This window comes from Delphinapterus leucas, chromosome 9 (genome assembly GCF_059928025.1).
Source record: "Delphinapterus leucas isolate spDelLeu-1000000601 "Yukka" chromosome 9, BTC_Dleu_Yukka2, whole genome shotgun sequence".
NCBI classification, from domain to species: Eukaryota; Metazoa; Chordata; class Mammalia; order Artiodactyla; family Monodontidae; genus Delphinapterus; species Delphinapterus leucas.
This window is the reverse complement of record NC_143137.1, coordinates 59063306-59086246: the sequence shown is the minus strand read 5'-3', so window position 1 is coordinate 59086246 and position 22941 is coordinate 59063306. Positions and strand designations below refer to the sequence as shown.

The window sequence follows — 22941 nt, the reverse complement described above, 5'->3', positions numbered from 1 at the left end:
CCTTGAATACATGCATTTACCCTTTTGAGAAAAAGTTCTTAAACTAAGCTGACATACCTGAAAATGTAAAACTTTGTGGAAAGCCTTGTCACCACAATATAATAGGCAAAATAACTTAAATGTCATATGGAGAAAATGATGTTTTCACTGAAAGCAGAAGAGTAATTTACAAATCTGCTAAATGTAAATTCCGTAAGGGCTGGTGCCTTGTTTAGCATGCAGTAAGTGCTCAATAAACATTTGTTGAACAAAACAGCAAAGAAAGAGGCGAACTTACGCCTTTATCCCCAACAGGAGCACATTTGAGAAATGGCAATACAGTTTGAAAGTTATCCGCAGACATATGTCGTTTATTTAACTAAGCTGGGATTGTTCCCAGCCCCTATTATCCCACAATAGTCTGCACACAATCACACCCAATTAGAAAATATACCAAAATGCTGTATTTTAAAAATTCACGTGCACAAGGTTATAAATATGACAAATACAGAGGGACTGTGGAATCCATATATTATGTCACAAAGAGTGAGAATGTATTAAGTTATTAAAGAATGTAGGCTTCTGGAGCACCAGTAAATGTCAGTGTGCTAAGGAAAATTTGAAATCACGAGCCAAGTGCTGCAGCATGTGTTCCATGTAACAGGCACTCAAAAATTATGCCTGGTGAAACTGCTAACAGCAGTTCCACACGTGATCATTTACATTTGTCCTAGAGAACATGAGGAACTGATCTTTGAAGTGGCCCCTGGTGAGACTCCATTTGCTCTTAACAGCATCCTGAAAGGGTTTATAGGGTGCAAAGTAAAGAACTTATTTAATTTATGGAAGTGGATTTGCACCTTTTCCATGTTAGGTGAAACACAGAAATTTCGCACCTCTCCCCTGTAGCCCTATGTGGCCCACTTACGATCACTATGAAGCCCAATGCCTACGACTTTACAACTCTATTGAGATCTGTATTTTATATTTCAGATAGATGGACCAATGTAAAAAGCAAAAGCAAGCTCACTGTAAAATGATTTGTGGTTTGTACCTTAGGTACCCTTCCTTTGAACCACAGTGTATCTTCTGATTGTGTTCGAAAAGGACAATAGCCACAGAACAAAAATATTCACCATGTAAATGGTTATTCACATTAGAGAAAAATTTTTTAAATCTGAAAGTTATCAATGAACATGTTCTATAGCCCTCACAGATAATTAAAGCCTTGGGTTAAGTCAACTGAACCTGTGCCCTGTCGATTCTAAAAAATATGTAGATAACCCTGTGAGTCTGTCTGGCCCACTGCTGCTCTCTGTGCCTCTATCATGCCACTTACGACATTCTACCCATCTTGCAGATGTTTGTGTGCTTACCTTTCCCACCATCATCAGTTTCTTGAAGATAGGAACAGGTTTAAATGATGTCTGCACGCCTGGCAACATCTAGCAACCCACTTTGCTGAGAGTAGATGTGCAGTGAACGTTTCCATGAATGAACAACTCTATCAGATCTTTCTATGCTTTCATAAAACTGCTGTATGGTTTTAGCCAATACTTATGAAGTAGGACTATTGGGCATGGAATTATGAGGCACATCTTCCTAGTCATCTTTTACTCATGTGAGCAGGGAAAATACTGCTTGTTTCTGTGGAGAGCACAGTAGGAACTTCACAGCCTGTACTGTGTGAATGGAAAAATCATATAGCTGAGCCACGGATGCCTGTTATTTCTACAAATCACAAATACGCCGGAGTATGAACCTGGAACAATTTCTGGTTTCTCGTTCAATCTAAATAGCCTGTGATGAGTGCAAGAGATGAAAAATCAATTGAATTAGAACTACTAAAGTGAAAGAGAAATAACACACCAAGGTGAACACAGTGAACCTTTCAAAAGCTGTGAGTCCATTCATTAAGTCTTGCATGTAATTTTATAACCCAGTCTAAATTATCGAGTTCCACTTTTTCCTGAGATTTTTCCAGGAGCATCTGCCAATCTCTCAATCAAGACAGGATTCTTATCACCTGGAATCTTCATTCTGCCTTATGTATCTCATACTATTTCAGCCTCTGATAGAGAGGAAGGGCCCTAAGGCACTTCTCTATATTATTTGGTTGTTGTCATTCTTTACTCCCCATATAAATTTTTAACTCCTCACTTACTATGTGCCACACACCAGGCAGGAAACCAATGATGAAATGGAAATAGTTTAGTAAGAGAAAAATGGCAGACGACTGAATACTTGAAGTAAAATGGGATGAATGCTAATGTAGAAGTGATACGCAAATATATAAAACAACAAACCTATCTGACAGCTTGTAGTCCTATCCCATTTATTCTACTTTAATTTTCTCCATAGTACTTATCATCTTACACCACATATATACCTGTTTATTATTTTACTGTCATTCACCCTCAACCAGAATATGAACTCCAGGTCTGTTTTGTTCCTCACTGCATCCTTATGACATGCTGGTGCCTGGCACATGGTAGGTTCTTAGGAAATATTCCTTGAAAGAATGAATGAATAAAGGGAATGAAAATGCTATGGAAACATAAAGAGGGAAATGATTTTCCTTGTCCAAGAGAGTCAGGAGAGGCTTCAGCGTGGGAAGACCTTTGTTCTGGCTCTTGAAGGGTGAGAAGGAATTAACCAGGCCAAGATGGGAGAAATACCAGACCCAGCGGGAGAAACCGAATGTACAAACTCACAGAGGTGTGGTGGGATCAGCCACATTGGGGGATGGGTGCGTGGCTGGAGCCTGAAGGCTGAGGCTGGGAAGGGGCAGGTAGTCAAGGGTAATCAAGAATCTTCTATGATATGCTAAGAAGCTTGGACTTTTTTCCTTCAGGCAATGTGAACCATCAAAGGCTTACAAATGGCTAAAGCCTTACAAAGGCTTACAAATGGCTAAAGGCTTACAAATGGCATCCTTATAGCAGAAGGATGCTATAAAATAGTGAAGACAGGAGGCTGTGATTTGCATTTCTTCAGAAATGCCTTCCTCGTAATGCAAGGTGGTTATAATCCAGAAAGCGATAACAGACTTTTGGAAATGAAGAACACGTCATTGGTAAGAAAACAGAAACTCACCTTCCATGACGACAGGCCGTGTAGACTGTACCCTCCTCGCTGCCAACCACGAAGTTATTGACGTCTCCCGTTGGGAAAGCCATTCCGGTAACAGCCACAGGCTTGGACTTATTGTACACCAGCTCCATGCTCTCCTACCAAAACATGGCGTGGTTACATTCCCTCTGTCAACTCCTTGCCATGCCAAAGATAGCACGGAAAAATCATTTGACTAAATCGCCTGTTTGCTTTTCACACAGCGTTACAAAAGACCCCGGCTGTGCCAGAAACCACGCTTTACTGCCCCTGACATTCATGCTTCTGTGTATCTCTGGTTTCAGGCCGGCTGTATTTCATCAGTGTGTGTGCTGCTTCTGAAGTCAGGCAGAGATGACAGGTGAGAATTTTGAAACTAATGGTGCAGAAACTAAAGATAATACTGTAATGGTTACACTTGTCAGCCCCAGGCTTTAATACAACACACAATACCCTTATATTTACAAACATTTTCAACATCAACTGTTCGTGAGAATACACTTGTATTAATATCAGATGTACTAAGCACGTTTGTCAAAGCAGGAGTGTGTGTCCTCCATGGACTGAAACCAGAAAGTTGTCACTCAGGTCATAAAAACCAGATTTCAACAGGGACTAGATTTCATGAAGGGCAGACATTGGGTGTGTAGGCTCTAAGCCTGCAAAAGACAATGTTTAAATAAGTCTTTAAAATGGTAAATGAGAGTCTTTATTTTATCTAAAATGATTTTCAAAATTGGGAATTCAAGTGTATTTTAGAAGACATTCTGCTGAATTAAGTTTAACGACAGTGAAGAACAGTTAAGTATAACTAACATCCTTGAGTATTTCTGGCTATTTACATCAAACAGCCTGCTTTGTGCACCTAAAGTAACTTTAAAACAACATTCTAGGGGATCATGTCATTCTGTTTGGAAGTTTAGTCTTTCTTTATGCAAACAAATAAACCTAGTCATCGCAGCTAAGGAGTCCATAAATCGGAAGCACATGCTAACAGTCTGGGAAGTGCAGACCACGTGGTCATGTGACATGCCTGCAGTTTGTGAGATCCAGACGCAGCGAGTGCTTTAGTGAGGGGATGCTGTGACAGTGTAATACAGAAACCTAGACCAACCGGGGGTCTGCTCCATGGCTAAAATTAGCAGAGGGAAGGTACACAGTCTCTTGGTCACCCACTTGGGACAGAGAGGGAATAGGGCGACTGTTGTCTGTTCCCATGTCTGCCTGCCATCCACAGCCATGCCATGAAATGCTCCATCTCTGTACAGAGACAGGCGTCTGCGGGCATGCCAAAACTAATAAAAATGGTCATGTAGCCCCCGTACGACTGGCTTTAACCTAAACAAACACACATTTAATCAGCAAAATGGGCAATTAAAAATTCCTAATTAGAGGGTTCACTCATATCTGTTTGCTTTTAAAAGAAAACAACATATTGCTGAGAAATTTAAGACAAAGCTATAAAATACCCACACACAACTCCCAACTTGTATAAATGTTAAAGATCAGCAAAAATAGAGGAACTTAAAGTGTAAGGAACTTATTAGCTCTCCCCCCACACTAAAATTATAAAACGAACTTCTTTAGTCTTAGTATTCTCTTCATCTGTATTGTGTGGAAACTTACGCGAGGTTCCTTTCAGTTTCCACATTTCCTTATGTATCCTGAAACTCCTAATGTCTTCTAAAATTGTGACAGAGACATCCCAGGATTGTTATTCCAGGAAAGGGAATAGGAATGTTAAAATTGAGAAGTATCTCCTAGATATCTTGTACAATTTTCTTGATGTTTCCTCACGTTGTCAAAGGCTTTAACAGGAAATTCTTCTCTGTTTTTAGCTGGAGGACAGTGAAGTATTTTTTCCCCAAGAGATGTGGAAAGAGTATGGATATGTGTGTATTTATCTGTGGATGTAAGTGGTGTCTTCCGTGTGAGTGTACATACATATATTCTGAAAGTTGCATTTAGATGCCTCCCCCCAATGGTCTCTTGCACTTCTGCTCCTTTGCTTAGCTCCCATTTCTGTAATCAGGAGCAGTTTGGAAACCTTGGAACTTTTTCATTTTCAACTTCTTGTTTTTTGAGCAAGGAACGGCAGGAGCCACCCTAAGAAACATTCCAGAGGAGAAAACAGATGGTTGGACAAATTCTTCAAACACACAAGGCAGTTGTCTAGGCTACAGATACAAGCAAGGGCTTGGATTTCTGTTTTGCTGGGATACCTTTTCTCCAAGGCAAGGACCCATCAGGGATCGCTCTGCTGAGTTCCAACCCCGTTTATATTTGTTTAACAATGCTGTAGGGTAAGTACAATTCCTACCACAGCCAACTTCCATAATTACTATGCTTTAAAATGGATTATTTCATTTTCACTTGAAACTGACCTAAGGATTAACGTATTACAATAATTACATGATTTGCGGTAAAGGAAATGGGTTTGGCTTCAAGAGGAGGCTGCTGAAAACAGGCCCCACTCTTTCAAGTGCACACATTGATTTTAGGTCCTATAGGATGTGAGAGTTTGGCTTTTAGGAACTCTGTTCCATTAGGCAGGTTATCTCTTTTAACCAAGATGCTCTTATGTGTAGGGGAAAACAAACCCACCTGTGGAGTGGAGAGCATGTCCAGGCTCCAGGAACACATTTTACCATCGGTAGAGACAGTGATGAGGTTATGAGCATTCTGGGTCCCAACAACATTCACACAGTACACGGGATGCTGCAGAAGCATAAACATGGAGGATCAAACCCTGATCCAAGAGGAAATGCTTACATATGCGTGTCAAACACATTACTCTAAAACAAGGATTAAGGAGTGACATAATCCCCCAATAATACAAGCCTCAGGTCATTTGCCACTTTTGATTTGAACCTGATTTCTTTTTAAAAGCTCTGGCAGCAACACGTCGTAGTGGAAATACTCAGAAAGCTTCACCTTGCTCGGTCAGATGCAGTACAATGGAGCTGAAGCAAACGGGAGCAAATGAGGATTGATGGGACAGAAGGTGCACAGGGAGGTGAATGTGTATTGCATGAATGAGGCTCCACCACATAGTCTGGCTTCTAACCTCACCATGAGTGACGGAAAAAGACAGTCTTCAAAAAGGTAGAACAACTGCCTTTTGGAAGGAGTGTTAACTAACTCTGGAGTTCAGTGCATTATAGCCACAGTGCCAGACATTTGTTAACATGCTTTATAAAAAGTGGTTAATATTCATCAGCCTCTTTGATTTGAGGGAGAGATACTGGTGGTGGAAAGTATTGGCACAAGGAACCTAGTAAGATTAAATTAGGTTTCTTTATGTTGCTGTAAAACCTAGGATAATGATAGATTTATTTCTCAAAATATTGTTTAGGGTTGTATGGAGGCTTAGATTTGGCCAGGGCCTTGAGAAAGGTCACTTAAACATCCCAGGAATCATAAGCAAGATGCTCTACCCTTTTGTCATAATGCAAGAAGGTTATTCTACTCTGTAGAATCCTAAATGGTAGGCTAAAATCATTTGCAGCTGCACATTACATACTAAATGCAAGGTTAGCAGAAGCACAACGTAGCAGTAATTTGGGTTAGATTTCAGGCAGCTTAGCCATCAGTGGCCAAACCACAACTTAGTCGATGCTTCTCTGTGCAAACAGCTGACAGTCTGAGTCTTTCTCTTGATGAGTTACTGTCCATAATACCTAGCCACAACAACAATGAAACAATCTCTAACATTGCAAAGTTGATATTATATAAAGGATGGTTCCCAAACTATTATTATTGTATAAACTCCTGGTCAGAAGGAACTGTAATAATCGTAGTATAGCTGTTCATCTGCCTCTCCCAAGAGGTGGTCCAAACTCTGCTTAAATACCTTTCTTAGCCAGTTCTAGCACTAATTCTTGGGCAGTTCCTCCTTCTACCAATGGGGATGAAGAAAGCTCAAGGAAATACTTTTAGTGAAGTGCCCTCTGACATCATATACATCAAGTCAAATAATATGTATGGATTGTTCTTATATTACCCCTCCTCCCCCGAGCCTTGTCTTGCTCTGACTCATCATCACCAATTCCTTCGAATGCGTTGAGGACCTGGTTTTCAATACCTTCCCCAACCTGGACACTCTCTTTTGAATACGCTATATTTTGTCCGAGTTCCCCTTCCAGTGAAGTTCTGAGAATGAAACATAACCGTCTACGTACATTCTGACTAACTGAATATAGAAATACAGGGAGCACTGAATTGTCACTTCTCGTGTGATAAAAAAAAAAAAGTGCCTGTATTAATGCATCTTAAGATTTACACTTGCTTTTTTGGCAACTGCATCACCTCTTTTACCCATGCTGATGGAGAGTCAACCAAGTCCCTATGTCTTTTTCACACCACATTCCTGCAGAAACCTTCAAATGGATCAGCTTTAGTAGATCTGGACAGTGGTAAGTACAGCAGAGATCTGGAACGAAATATTCTTCTGATCAGGTCTCTAAATACCAAAAGGACTGACTGGTTGTGGGGCTGTGGACAATGCTTTTTCCCAAGTCTCTGGTGTATGTGGAACGTACAGCAGAGTACAAACTCAAGGGTGAGTCACATGGCGTTCTAAGCTCTGCATGCAAATAAACTGGAAGAATGGATGAGACACATTGTCGCCTGAAAATGGCAGACTCAGTAAACTGAAGAATGAGAAAGCAAGGTCCAAACATTGTTATGAGCCCCAAATCTGCCTAGTGTTTTTTAGCAAGAGTCCAACAGGGTTTCTTCTGTTAACCACAGAGCATCAACACAAATCTCCAAAACCCTGATGGATCGGGACTCCTAAGGGTGGGTGTAGTAGGGAAAGAAGGCATCTAGAAGGATGTAGAGAGCAAATGCCCTGAGAAGGAATGTGTGTGGTAGCCCCTCCCTGGCTTTAATCAGTACTACTGGCCTGTGCTTTCAGGAGTAATAAAACTCAGTTTAAAAGAAAAGAGAGATGTAAAGAAACCAGAACAGAAGCAGACACGTGGGCATGCCTACTTATACACACACACAAACACACATCACTCTGCTTAATGGAAAGAAAAAAGCAATGGTACCGCTCATTTTTCCAGTATAGAAGCCAGATTGTTTTTATTTATTTTAGGAATAAACTTACTGTGTGCCAGAAGGTTTTTGCTTTAATTAGGATTTCCTGTTGTCCCGAATGCATATGTGTGGTGGGTGTGAAAGGAAATTAGTTAGTAATCTGTGGTGGGACTCCCTTTCCTTAACCACTTTTGATCCTGGTACCAATGAGCCAGGCATGAGTGGAAGTTGAAAGACAAGTCACAAAATTAACTGCGCTCTTTGAGCTGTGGATTCAACGAAACACAGCAAAAGAGAAAAAAACTTATTTGATTTTCTAACAGAAATAATGTCACCCTGTTTGATAATAACAGTATTTTCGTTGTGAAGATCACATCCTAAGTTGCTTGGAAAAGAGATGAATAGTTTGGAAGAGCCCCTGCAGCATTTGGATTCTCCCCAAAAGCTTCGTGCTAAACGTTCTGATACCTGGATTTATAACTTTTTGAAATTTCAGGAGGTATGCTCACAAACGCACCAGATATACACACAGGGCCAAGAAATGGCTTCATGCTCCTTGAGCAAACACCTGCATCAAGCCCGTCTCCTCTTGGGTCACAATTTTCTGTTATTAGTTTGGAGAAATGGGGTAGGCAAGAGCAATTTTCCCAGATTCCCAAGAACTAGTTTCACCTGCATGTGTGTTAGGCCCAAGTCAATCAGAATTAAGGCTGACTTGGTATTTGTCGTTTCCCATTGTCGATCTTACAAGAGTGGAAGAATTTTCCTCTTCATGGTCTCGGCTAAAACAGCTAGCAGTTCTTTTTCAAAGCTAGATGGTTTTGAGGCCAGCAGATGAAACAAATGAGGCAACCACATTAAGGAAATTGAAACAATAGCAGAGCTGTATCCCTGGGCATAATTTGGGCATTTCAGAGAAAGGACATCAATTCCCCTGAATGTCAGGGTAGCAGAGATTGATGGAGACATGCCTGTCTTCTTATTCCTCCTAACAATTGCTAAACACACCTGTCATTCTCTTAAAGGAAATGACAGACTAGTTGTCTTACGAACGCTATACTGAAACTCTTCTGCTAAATTATGGGTAATGGTTTTGAGATGTTGACTTTTAACCCTAGGGATTATACTGTCACTGTAGACTTTATCGTTGAGACTTATACCATGCATTCCAGAATTTAAAGTCACAGCACTCCCTCAAATCACAAGTGGAAAAGGCCTATTGGCAAAAGTCCCATATGCCATCCCTAGACAGTAAGTGCTTACTCTTTATGGTCTATTTGAAAATATGAGTTTCCACCTTATAATGTAAATGTGAAGAGTTTCTTTGGGAAAACAATTTCACAGATGCTTCTTCCAAGGTTTCTTCCTGTGGCATTTTTTAGTTTTAAGCTATCCTCCCTGTAGCTTTATGGGACATCCAAAGAGATCCTTTCTATGTGTTAAAACTTGTAGATCGTTAAGAGAGTCCTCTAAACCCAGTGCTTCCTTCATCTACTTTCCACTCGGCTTTCCTTTAGTCAGTCAGAAAGCAATCACTATAAGTTAGATACTTCGAAGTTGGAGTTACTAACAACAGCCGTACTTCTGTCACTTATCCCCTCTTTCAGGGCCTGGATGGCTGACCGGGATGTGACAAAAGCTTGACTTACTGTGTGTGCAGCAGCCGACAAGGGTGTCCGCTGGACTGGCGTCCTCCGATGACTGCGATTATCCCACAGGACAATCTGGCCCGAGTAAGTCCCACCAACTACCAAATTGGGATGGAAACGAGCAAAGCAGACTGACATCACAGAGGACTGTGGGAGGGAAGAGGAGAAAGGTATCGTGTGAAATGGTTAGAGGAGGCTTGTTTCTTCCTGAAGAAAAAACTGCTCATCACATAAACTCAGCACATCCCGGAAAACACAAAGCAAATGTTAAGTGCAGAGCGTGCAGGACATTTTGTACACAGACACAGAATTTCCCTGGAGAGATTGGCCGATGTTTACTCCTTGAAACCTGAAATCTGAAGTCTCGGCCACGTCATCAAATAGGCATAAACCCTATCTTACGTACATCATGTTTTGTGGTCTGTAAAGCTTGGGTGTGTGGGTATTTCCCATTTATCAATAAAATCACATCAGAATTAATATTAATTCTCCATTAGTCTTTACAAAACAATTCTTTTTTTGAGGGCATGTCTGCATCCGTGTACAGTGCTGGCAAGGCTTTGAGGACTTTGAGACTGGGTACTTTTTTTTTCTTTTTGGCTTAATGTAGACTTCTAGGAAGTGTACTGATCTCAGACTGATCCAACTGGTTCCTCCCCAAATTCCCTCGCCTCCCATGGGCATTCTCCTGACCTTTATCCTGCCCACTTCAGACAATCCTTAATGTTATTCTTTGCCTATTTTAACAGTCAGAAATGGATTTCAGTCCAACTCTGCCATGGCCTGTCATAGCATCATGAATGTGGTTTCTAAAATTCCACAGAAGACTACTGGGCACTACATTTTATAGGAAATTACTTAGCTGAGCAGGAGCCATGACACATTTAAAATCAGACAAGCTGGCTGTCCCACATTTGCTAAGAAGTCCACTGTGATTCCTGTTGTGCTTTACATGGTTGCATTTATACACAAAAGTAATTGTTTCTAATAAACATTTCACCCTTTCAGTTAAATTCAACGAGTGATCGTATGTGTAAGGAAGGCATTGTACCAGGCATGATGGGAATACAAAGGTAGTCACTGCCCTCGACAAACCTGTGCCCTAGGAAAGAGAACTAAAAAGCATGCGTTCGATGAACATGCTGCCGCTGGTCCCTACATGCTAGTCCATACCTTTGTATGGAATAAAAAAAGGTGCCTCTCTGCACAACACAGTCACGTGGGCGTGCGCCTTGGCAAGCGGGGAGGAAGGTAGATTTTTGTCCTCACTTGTCCCTTGGGTTTGAGACGCTTATGCAGGTCACAACTTGCACACACAAGCAGCAGCCCTGAAGGTGACATGGGCCATGACTAGGTCATAGGAGCGTGTGTGTGTCTGTGGCGTGGGGCGGGGGGGGGGGTGAGAAAGGTCTGGTTTAGCTAGGAGAGGGGAAAAAAAGAGGGGAGTGGAAAGGGTGGGATGGTTAGAAAGACCTCATGAAAGGGAATGCATCACCCTTGATGTAGATGTGGAATGTTCAGCAAGTGGAGAGGAAAAGAAACAGTGATCCCTGAGAGATGGGATAATGGGAAGACAAGACTGGAGGCTCCAAAGCAGAGGCTGCTGAACAGCCACAGTCTGGTTTGGCTGAGAAGGAGCTTGCACGGAAGAAGCAGGGAGTAGGAAATGTGACTGAAGGGTTCATCTGGGCCAGACAAGAGTGGACCTTGAATGGCAGGCACTGTGTGGACTGTTTTCTGTGGGCAATAGTGAGAAATCACTGCTTTCTGAGCAAAGAGAGAGAGAGAGACAGAGACAGAGAGAGGATCAACGGTTTAACTGTTAAGCCACTAAAGCAAAGAAGTCATTGAAAAAGAAACGATAACCTCTTTGTGACTGGGAAGCTAACTGTCCATTAAAAAAAAAAAAAAAAAGTCAGATCTACTATCAGCCTAAGGCTAGCTCCTACTCAGAGTCTCAGATTCTCTGAAGTACAATAAAGAATGTAGACTATTTTTCAATGTCATGTTTTCCTAGTTTGAATGATTCTCAATTCCAATTCCTTGAGCACAATTCAATGGGGAGCATGCTTGTGCCCCAATCTGGTTTTCATAAAGTTCAAGAATAACTCTCAATAATGGTACTGAATTAAAGAAAAAGAAAATAATGCTGGTCAGCTTCTTGTTTTTACACATCTCACAGAAACGATTCTGAGCTTTCAATTGATGAAATTCTTTTTCTGCTTGAGCTATGTTGGAGACATTTTCTTTGAAACTTCAGAAAGACTTAAAATTATCCAGGTGATATCAACAATTGAATTTACCAAAGCTCTCCAATGGATATAGATAAAGGAATGTCATTAAATTTGAAAAATCCAGAATTAAACCACTTAATTGCTTTTGTGTTTCACTTAAATCTCAGCAAATACTGCTCCAAACCTTACACAGTTTGTTAAGAGACTAAACTACAGGAAAACAGTGGAGGTATTTCTACAAAACAGAAATACATAGTTGGTGATCAACCAGAATCCAACACCACAACGTGAGAACTTAATTCCTACTTTTTCATTCATTAGTGTGTCCACTTTGCATTCATTCATTAAACACGCAGTGCTAAGTACTAACTAAATCATTTCAAAAAACGTTAAATGTCAGAAAAGCACCCCCATCTCGAATTCAGAATTCTCTTTACATTTGATAAAAAGTCAAATTATTATGAAACAGAAACAGACTCATAAACATAGAAAACAAATTTATGGTTACCAAAGGGGAAAAGGGTGGGGGAGGGATAAGTTAGGAGTTTGGGATTAGCAGATACAAACTACTATATATAATATAGATAAGAAACAAGGTCCTACTGTATAGAACAGGGAACTATATTCAATATCCTGTAATAAAACATAATGGAAAGAATATGAAAAAGAATATATATATATGTATAACTGAATCACTTGCTGTACACCAGAAACAAACAACATTGTAAATCAATTATACTTTAATTAAAAAAAGTCAAATTGGTGCTAAAAAAAAAGAGTAACACCACTTTGGAGCATCAGAGTTCTGCCATTAGAGTCTACTTTGTTTTGCTGAAAACCAATCTTTACGATACCTCCATGAGGAAAAAAGAGTAGAAATACTTATTTTATATCTGGAAGATTAGAAATGATGGAGAATTTGTGATTCATCAATTGCACTTATTTTTTTAAGCTCAGTATGTTAATTATAGTAAATATTCTATGTATTATAGACTATGTATAAATGTTAAAAATAGATCTCTAGGGTATGCCACATTTGACATAGTATTATTCATACGGAAACTCTAAGGCAGTATGATCACAATTATCTACATGTAAAGTTTAGAATTTAGTCATTTCTTGAGATGTTTCAAAGTACCCTGATGTTTGATTTAATGGTAGCAAACACTTGGTTGATTGACTGAATTTTTAATTTTTCATCCAAATGTTTAGGTTACTTTAGACACATGGGAACAGTCCCCCAACTACAGTCCTGACAGAGACAGCTCCTCTTCTAATTTGGAAAGTCTGCATCAAACCGCGACTAGTAAAGTGTCTTAGAAAAATCCCTGCAACCCTGCACTGTTCATACAACTACTGATCTAGTTGTTGTTGCCAATTGTCATGGAATTTATTGACTGTCAGCATAAAGAGCAAAGGATGATATCATCCTGTCAGTTATATCTATTGGGTAAAGAGTAAAAAAGCATTCCAGAAAAAGTGACTGACACTACTAAAACATGTGGCTTTCTGTTGTTCTCATATTTAACAGTTGTTGTTCTATGTTGTTCTCATATTAACATTTTCTGAAGACATATTCTACGAAAAACATTAATAATACTAATGCTATCTTAAAAATTTCATCACTCTCCTGGGCATTTAAAATTTTGTATTCACTCAGTTATTCAGTGTCATAATAAAGCATTACATGATTAACACAATTTAGACAAACAAATTGGAAACAAGAAGCTTCCCTATCCTTGTTATTCTTGGCTCTGTAAGAATACGTATCTATATAGTTTGTAGTTTTAACTTTTTACCTATTTTATTTTTTTCTTTAAAATATTAGAGCCTTGAGGGCTTCCCTGGTGGCACAGTGGTTGAGAGTCCGCCTGCCGATGCAGGGGACACGGGTTCGTGCCCCGGTCTGGGAGGATCCCACATGCTGCGAAGCGGCTGGGCCCGTGAGCCATGGCCGCTGAGCCTGCGCGTCCGGAGTCTGTGCTCCGCAATGGGAGAGGCCACAACAGTGAGCGGCCCGCGTACCGCAAAAAAAAAAAAAAAAAATTAGAGCCTTGAAATTATTTTGGAAAATAACATATGGCCTTTAAACATTCAAATCAAGTAGTTTACATAAGTGGAAAAATAATGATAAAGATGATGAGAATTTTGGGACAATGCTGACTGTTTAATCAAAGTAAGTTTTCCCAAGACTACAGTCGAACTGTTTTAACACAGCTAGTGATTTCATTTATGTGGCCATGTTGATGGTCAAATCAGGCCCCAGAAATATGATAAGCTCCTATGTTAAAAGCTTCGTGTAAAAGTGGTGAGCTTGACCGTCTATATTCCAACACAAGTAACACAGAGACATTATTACATGAGGAACCACTATTTCCAATAGGACGAGCATGCCATTTTGATTATTTTACATACTATAGTTCCCCCAAACCAGGACAAGCAAGGTGGTGAGACTATGTCTGGAGGATCAGGCTATCTCTATTGACAGTTTCTGGTGTCCTCCGCAGACGTGGGCACCCAGAGGCTCCTGAGGAGACTGTTTATTTTCTAATCTTGTACAGACTGCCTGGTGCAAAGGCAGCCCTCCTCCTTAACCATATTGCCACATGGCCATTTGCACACGAGCTGACCCACTAGAACAGGGTTCCACGCTCTCGTCATCTATTTCGAGACCAGGCAGTTAATTTCACCCCACTCACTAAGGGAATTCCACAGAGACGAGCCGGGTGGAGGCTCCATTCTCCACGTCTCCCTCCTCGCACTGCACACCAACTGCATTCAATTCCAGTCGGCCCCGAGCCCTCTTTAAGTGCCTGTGGGGCTGTTTTCTATTTTATAGAGTTAATCCAGGCCAGCTTAAGGATGGTACTTTCCCTTAACCACAGACCCAGATGCCCAGGGCAAACAGCCTTTGGTCACTGCTGGTTGGGCAGCTGGTGCCGTAGGTTCACATTTGATCTGGTCGCCCGGGTCCTTTTGTGTGTAGCACTCTGCCCGCTCCCCAGCCATCATGCCTGGGCAGGAAGGATAGGGGCCCTGCATTCAAAAGCATCTCTTATTTCAAGTACCATCTCTTCTGGGGAGAAGTTAATCCTTGAGAGGGAATGGCCATATTGTTGCCATATGCCGTTTAATGGTGGCTGACATTTTATTTGCCTAAAAGCTAATGCTTAGCTGTCAGAGGGTTGTGAGGCAGACAGATCAGATGCTTCTGGCTACTAGTGAGCTAGTATATATTTCTGCAAGTACCTAAGAAACCCTCAAAGATATTTCTTATGTTAATGGAAACAAATGTAATTGGAGAACACTGCTGTCAAAACACCTCTTACAGGCAATCAGGCAGCACCAGGCATCTGACAATGTAGAAGGTTGTGAAGGTGGAAAAACCAAGACATGAGTCATGAGTTGGGCATTTAACTTTAATTGAGATGAAGGGAAAGGGTCTTTCCTCTTTCAGAGCTCTTTTCCTATGCCTAAGTCTCTATCCTAGGGTACACACGTCACTCCTCTAAACTCTATGAGTAACCATCTATGAAAGTTACCACCCCATTAGTAATGGGGTGTGCAGGAGCAAAAGCTGAATTAGCTTGCTTGTTACTGCTTGACTCAGTTTGTATTTAAAAAAAATTAATGTAAAGCAGCTAATTCTAAAATCTGATTTCTGGGAGATTAGAAACCACTCATTCCAATGACCTTTCTTCACATCCCTTGGAATTTTCGTGCATCTCAGTATTGTGCGTCCCTAGACCTGGGCTGTGTGCTGAATACACAAAAGTTAGTGCGCAAACCACAATGAGGGGCCACTTCACACCCTCTAAGATAGCTATAATTTTTAAATGTTTACATGTCAATTATACCTCAGGAAAGCTAAGGGAACAAACAAAAAAGGAAAATCATAATTGTTGGTGAGGCTACTCATACAGTGCTGGTAGGAATGTAAAATGAGGCAGCCACTCTGGAAAACAGTCTAGCAGTTCCTGAAACCATTAAACGTAGAGTTAACATCTGACCCGGCAATTCCACTCCTAGGTATGTACCCAAGATAACTGAAAACACGTAACTACTCGAATTGTACATAAATGTTCATAGCAGCATTGTTGATAATAGCCAAAAAGTGAAAACAACCCAAATGTCCATCAACTGAGGAATAAACAAAATGTGGTGAAACCATACAATGCAATATTATTCAATAAAAAGGAAGGAACTACTGATGCGTGCTATAACATGGATGAACCTTGAAAGGACGCTAAGTGAAAGAAGTCACAGAAGGTCACATATTGTATGATTCTATTTATATGAAATGTCCAGAAGAGACAAATCCACAGAGGCAGAAGGAAGATTAGTGGTTGCTCAGGAATGGGGGTTGGGGGAGAATGGGGAATGACTACTAATGGGTCTGGGTCAACTTTTTGGGGTGATAAAAATGTTCTGAAGTTAGACAGTGGTGATGGTTACACAACTCTGAATACACGCAAAAAACTGAATTGTACACTTAAAAATAGTGAATTTTATGATGTGTGAATTATATCTCAATTTTTTTAATAAAAATTTTTTTAATTAAAAACTTTTAAAATTTAAAAAAATACATACATTACTTATATGTGGAATCTAAAATATGGCACGAATGGGACTTCCCTGGTGGCACACTGGTTAAGAATCCGCCTACCAATGCAGGGGACACGGGTTCGGGCCCTGGTCCGGGAAGATCCCACATACCGCGGAGCAACTAAACCTGTGCGCCCCAACTACTGAGCCTGCACTCTAGAGCCCGTGAGCCACAACTGCTGAAGCCCACGCGCCTAGAGCCCATACTCTTCAACAAGAGAAGCCACCGTGATGAGAAGCCCACGCATCACAACGAAGAGAGTAGCCCCCACTCGCCACAACTAGAGAAAGCCTGTGCGCAGCAACAAGGACCCAACACAACCAAAAATAAATGAATAATTTATAAAAAATAAAATAAATAAAATACGCACAAATGAACCTATCTACAAAACAGAAACAGACTCACAGACATAGAGATCAGACTTGTGGTCGCCAAGGGGGAGGGGGCAGGGAGAGGGGTAGACTGGGAATATGGGGTTGGTAGATGCAAACTATTACATTTAGAATGGATAAACAAGGTCCTGCTGTATAGCACAGGGAATTATATCCAATCTCCTGGGATAAACCATAATGGAAAAGAACATTAAAAAAAGAATGTACACGTGTGTAAAACTGAGTCACTCTGCTGTACAGCAGAGATTGCCACAACACTGTCAATCAACTATCCTTCAAATAAAGAAAGAAAATAAAAATAAAATTAAAAAGAATAAAAATTCAATCCATAATTAAAACTCTTCCAACAACAACAACAGAAAAGTCAGTGTGCTGACATGGTCCTTATCTCATGAACCTTAACAACCTTATTTCTTATCTTCAGGACAACTGTCTGGACTACTTTGACCACTCGTTCCTGAAATAATTATTCTCTTTACTTCCCCCGAATAGCTTCTTCAGTTTCTACTCCCTGAGAGGTTCCGGAGGTGGAAAGGGAGGGTTGACACACTTGGAATCTCGAGGCCTGACTTCCTGCTCTGATACCTACTAGTTGTATACATCCTCTAAGCCTTAATTTTTTTGCACATTTGCAAATTATTTATTTATGTTTAAAATTGTGCTGAAATACATGTAACATAAAATTATTAGCCATTATTAAGTTTACTGTTCAGGGGCATTAAATACATTCACGTTGTTGTGTAGCTATCACCATCATCCATCTCTAGAACATTTTCATCTTCCCGAACTCAAACTCTGTATCTATTAAACACGCACCCCCCATTCCCACCCTCCTCTCAGCCCTTGGCAACCAGCAGTCTACTTTCTGTCTCTATGAATTTGACTACTCTAGGAACCTCATATAAATGGAATCAGAGTGCCTTTTGTGACATTTGTCATGTGTCACTTAGCATGTCATAAAGGTGTTATTATACCCAGGTAGCACTACTAGTATTAGTGCATGCATGCTGTGGCATATAACAGAATTTCTTTCCTTTTTAAGTCTGAATAATATTCCATCATATGCATATACCACATTTTGTTTATCCATTCATCTGTCAATAGACACTTGGGTTGCTTCTACTTTTTGGCTATTGTGAATAACGTTACTGTAAATATACAATATTTACAAATACTGTAATTGTATACAGATTATCTCTTCAAGATGCTGCTTTCAATTCCTTTGGGTATATACCTGAGAGTGGAATTGATGGATCATATTCCATTTTTAAATTTTCGAGGGACTCTCATACTGTTTTCTATAGTGGCTGCACCATTTTACATTCTTACCTGTAATGCACAAAGGTTCCAATTTCTCCACACCCTTGCTGATTCGTATTTTCTGCTTTTGTTTTATTTTATAGTAGCCATCCTAACTGAAGTGAGGTCTCATTCTACGCCTGAATTTTCAATTCATGGCAGCAGCACGAGAGTTCTTGCCCTGCCTAGAAACAGGGCATTTTCTTTGCCTCTCTTCCCTCGGGGCTGTTGCAAGATTTGAATTAAGTAATGCAGTTTAAAGACGATAAACAATATTGCATGCCCCTATATAAAGTTAGAAGTGACTTCTGTGATTTGAAGAAACACTTCCAGAGAAAACAAAGGTCCAGAGACGTTTTCATTTTGCTCAACAATCTTTTCTAAGCAGTTCTGATAGTAATGCTAGGTCCTGCCTTGATGATCTAGGTTGAGAAATTGTCTCCGAGAAGTTTTACTGCACCTTTTGTTACATGTTTTAACTCTTTGGAGTCCTTATTTTGACAACCCTCTGCTCCTTCCTGGGACACTGAGTCTCTCTGGTTTAACAGATCTTCATGCTTGGTTATAGCTCCTGTTGTTGATGGCAATTCTAACTCCTGACAATTTGCTGACTTTGGGTAACGAGGAAGAGGAAGAGGAGGAAACTGTGAAATGTTAGCACCAGAGGTAACTCTACAGTGAAAGCCAAGATGAGATTCATGCCACATTATTATTCAGGCATACTCATATTGCAAGCACTGCCAATTTAGGAAAATTTAGGCTCTAAATCTTAGTCCCTTCGGTGCAAGAACTTTTGAATACAACAAAATTCTAGGGCAATGGGATAATCTACACGCTAATTCCAGAAAGATTTCTGAAATGGGATTTTTCTTATGTTAACATATTTCACACTTTTTTTTTTTTTTTTTTTTTGCGGTATGCGGGCCTCTGTTGTGGCCTCTCCCGTTGCGGAGCGCAGGCTCTGGACGCACAGGCTCAGCGGCCATGGCTCATGGGCCCAGCCGCTCCGCGGCATGTGGGATCCTCCTGGACCGGAGCACGAACCCGCATCCCCTGCATCAGCAGGCGGACTCTCAACCACTGCGCCACCAGGGAAGCCCCATATTTCACACTTTTGAGTCGAGCTGGGACTTACTTATCGGTGATGTGACTTTACATCTGACTATTATTCATCATTTGCAGGTGCATGGACCCCTCAAGCTATTTTCTAAGTCAGTGTTACTCCAAACTTGCCTGTACCTTAGCATCATCTGAGGACCTATTTAAAATTCCCCAGTACTCAAACCACAAACCATACCAATTAAATAAGAATTTCTGGGGGTAGGACCCAGGCATCAAGACTTTTTAAAACTGCACAGGAAATTCCCACGTGCAGTCAAGTGAACAGTACTGTTTTAAAGCAATGGTTCTTGAACTTATCTGAACATAAGTACTTAGTTTATTAAAAACACAGATTCCTGGGTCCCAGCCTGGATCTACGAATCAGAATTTGAAGAGGCTTGGAGGTCTGTGCTTTGTGTCACTGAGGAATCTGGAGGACCTGCAAACAATGAATTAGTTGAGTATGGCTGAAAGTCACTGTGAGATGAATCTCCTTTTGCATCAGTGTAGGCCATGCCTGGGATGTTTCCTTCATGGGGTCATGCACCCATTTGCACAACCTGGCCAACTGAGACACATATGATACAATAAAAGTTCCTCTGCCAAAGTGCCATTGCTTAATTTCCTTCAATTTGACTTGCTAGTTTTTACATCTCTCCTGGCTTCCCCTTCCCTCCTAAGTGATTAGGCTCTTAGAAAGAGATCACTGAGAGGGATACTAAAGGTTTAGGTCCCAAGTTCCCTTCAGCATCATGCTCCAAGCTGACACTGAACACCTGAGAGTTTTCTTGTTTATTATTAGGAGGGCTAATAAACATTATCACTGTCACACTAGATTACATGGTTATTTACTTGTGGGGGCATTCCAAAGTTTTGAGCACCTACTAAGTGCCAAGCACGTTGTATGCATCTCTCTATCAGTCCTATTAGGTGGGTAATTTTGCCTCTTTTTCTTCAGATTAGAAAACCCAGACTCAGGCAAGTAACGTCATGGGCTTAAGATCAAATGAATAGTAAGTGGCAAAGCTCAAATCTGAACTATGGCCTGGCTGATTTAGAAGTCAATATACTGTGAAACCTTGCACGAACTGAATGTAGGTGCACTTTCTCTTTGAGACATACAATCCTCCCCCTTCTGACTTCATGCCATGGGATTTGGGACTCATGATCACAGACAACCTCATGCATCCCTACAGGGCAGAGAGGGCTTTTGGGCTCCCGTCTGCTACAGTGGCTTTGGCGTGGAGTCTCCAAGCCCGTTCCAGCTGGACTTCTGTTGCTAGTATAGAGATCGACCACCTGACTCAACAGAACTAATTAGCACCAATTGTGGTGATACCTACCATGAGGTGGGTTCTTCCTGCTGAGAACTGATTGCGACCAAATAATCATTTCATGGGAGTCTACTGAACAGCTAACAGCTGGAAGCCAGTTGGGTCACTACTAATAAGATCTGCGTTTACTGTCACTGCTTTGGGAAAAAACGCTTTGTTTTCATCTTATCACTATGCAGCCAAATCAAAAATGCCATTTCAATACAACCTTCTTAAATGAGTGTTTATACCCCTAAATAATTATGTGAACTGTTATTAGCTCTTGTGAAAAGGGGAGAGTGCCCCCATGTGCTTTAACGAACAAAAGAGACTTCCTACCTAGAGACACAGACACAGGAACCCATTCTTCTCAACTCAAGAAATATGAAATACACATACATTTTTAAAATAAGAGGTTCGTTAGGAGATGGGATCCTCTTGGGTAAAATGGTCACATTTTGGAAATGAAAGATAAGGATCGTGCTAAGTGAAATAAGTCAGACAGAGAAAGACGAATACTGTATTATATCACTTATATGGGGAATCTAAAAAATATAACAAACTAGTGAATAAAACAAAAAAAGAAGCAGTCTCACAGATACAGAGAACAAACTAATGGTTACCAGTGGGAAGAGGGCAATATATAGGTAGGAGGAAAAAAGGGTTATTATGGGATTATATGAAATCATCTGTGTGAAACTTCTAAAAACTGTAAAGCACTACAGATTTTAAAGAATCTTTCATTCAATAAAAAAATTTAAAAGTTAAAAAGAAGAGAGAAAGGGATGCCCTGTGTTAAGGAAAAAGTTCAAAAACAACAATCAGTGAAAAATTTGAGGTGTATTCCATCCTCACCTGTACCTGGAGAGTCTCTTAAAGATCTATACAATGCAAGACACATACAGAATGGCCATCTTTAAAAAGTCGACAAAAAAATGCTGGAGAGGGTGTGGAGAAAAGGGAACCCTCTTATACTGTTGGTGGGAATACAAATTGGTGCAGCCACTATGGAAAACAGTCGGATGTTCTTCAAAAAAAAAACCAAATAACAGAGTTGCCATATGATCCAGCAATCCCACTCCTGGGCATATATCCTGACAAAACTACAATTTGAAAAGACACATGCACTCCTATGTTCATAGCAGCACTATTTACAGTAGCCAAGACATGGAAGCAACCTAAATGTCCACTGACAGAGGAATGGATAAAGAGGATGTGGCACATATATACAACGGAGTATTACTCACCCATTAAAAAGAATGAAATAATGACACTTGCAGCAATATGGATGGATCTAGAGATTATCATATTAAGTGAACTAAGAAAGAGAAAGACAAATACCAGATGATATCACTTATATGTGGAATCTAAAATACAACACCAACGAACGTATCTATGAAATGAAAACAGACTTAGATATAGAGAACAGACTTGTGGTTGTCGAGGGGGAGGGGGAGGGGGGAGGGAGAGGGATGGACTGGGAGCTTGGGATTAACAGATGCAAATAATTATATATAGGATGGATAAACAACAAGGTCGTACTACAGAGCACAGGGAACTATACTGAATATCTTGTGATAAACCATAATGGAAAAGAATACGACAAAGAATATATATGTATAACTGAGTCATTTTGCTGTATGGCAGAAATTAAACACAACATTGTAAATCAACTATACTTCAATAAAATAAATTTTTTTAAAAAAGCAAGACACATACCAAAAACTCAAGGTGAAAATGAGACCTATACACACAATTTGTGTGTGTGTGTACATTCCAGCTAAAAAACTACCCAACAGCAAGATGGAGAGTCTTGGTAACAAGTTCTTCAAAATGCCAAGCCACTCTTAGGAAGTAACTGCTTCAGACTATCAAACACAGTGGTATTGAAAACCTTCCTTGTGCCAGGTACCAGACTAGATATGACCCATGTGTTACTTTGCCGAACAACTAGGAAATTTCTATTTCCTTGTTTGTAAAAGGAAAGTTTATTTCCCATAGAAACTTTATTTGTAAAAGGAAAAGTGTTTCTCCCTCCTATGTCAATCCTCACAGCTAGTAAGAGTTCTGTAGAGAAATCAGCACAAAAATTATCATTCTTAATTTTTTTAATAAACTTTTTATAACAGTTTTAGATTTGCAGAGAAGTTCTAAAGATAGTACACTTCCTATGCACCTCACAGGCTGTTTCCCCTAATGTTAACATCTTCCCTG

At 40.3% G+C, this 22941-nt stretch overlaps 1 protein-coding gene across 2 annotated transcripts in view; it reads right to left on the bottom strand.

Annotated features, from left to right (window-relative positions):
* LOC111181261 (cytoplasmic dynein 1 intermediate chain 1) overlaps positions 1 to 22941 on the bottom strand; it is a 146745-nt gene that overhangs the window by 79784 nt on the left and 44020 nt on the right. For both annotated transcript variants that reach the window (XM_022586503.2, XM_089917652.1), the window contains exons 5-7: positions 9783 to 9929; positions 5695 to 5808; positions 3076 to 3209 (exon numbers count right to left, since the gene is read on the bottom strand). In XM_022586503.2, the coding sequence (XP_022442211.2) occupies positions 3076 to 3209; positions 5695 to 5808; positions 9783 to 9929 (395 nt within the window). The remainder of the gene's footprint in view (positions 1 to 3075; positions 3210 to 5694; positions 5809 to 9782; positions 9930 to 22941) is intronic.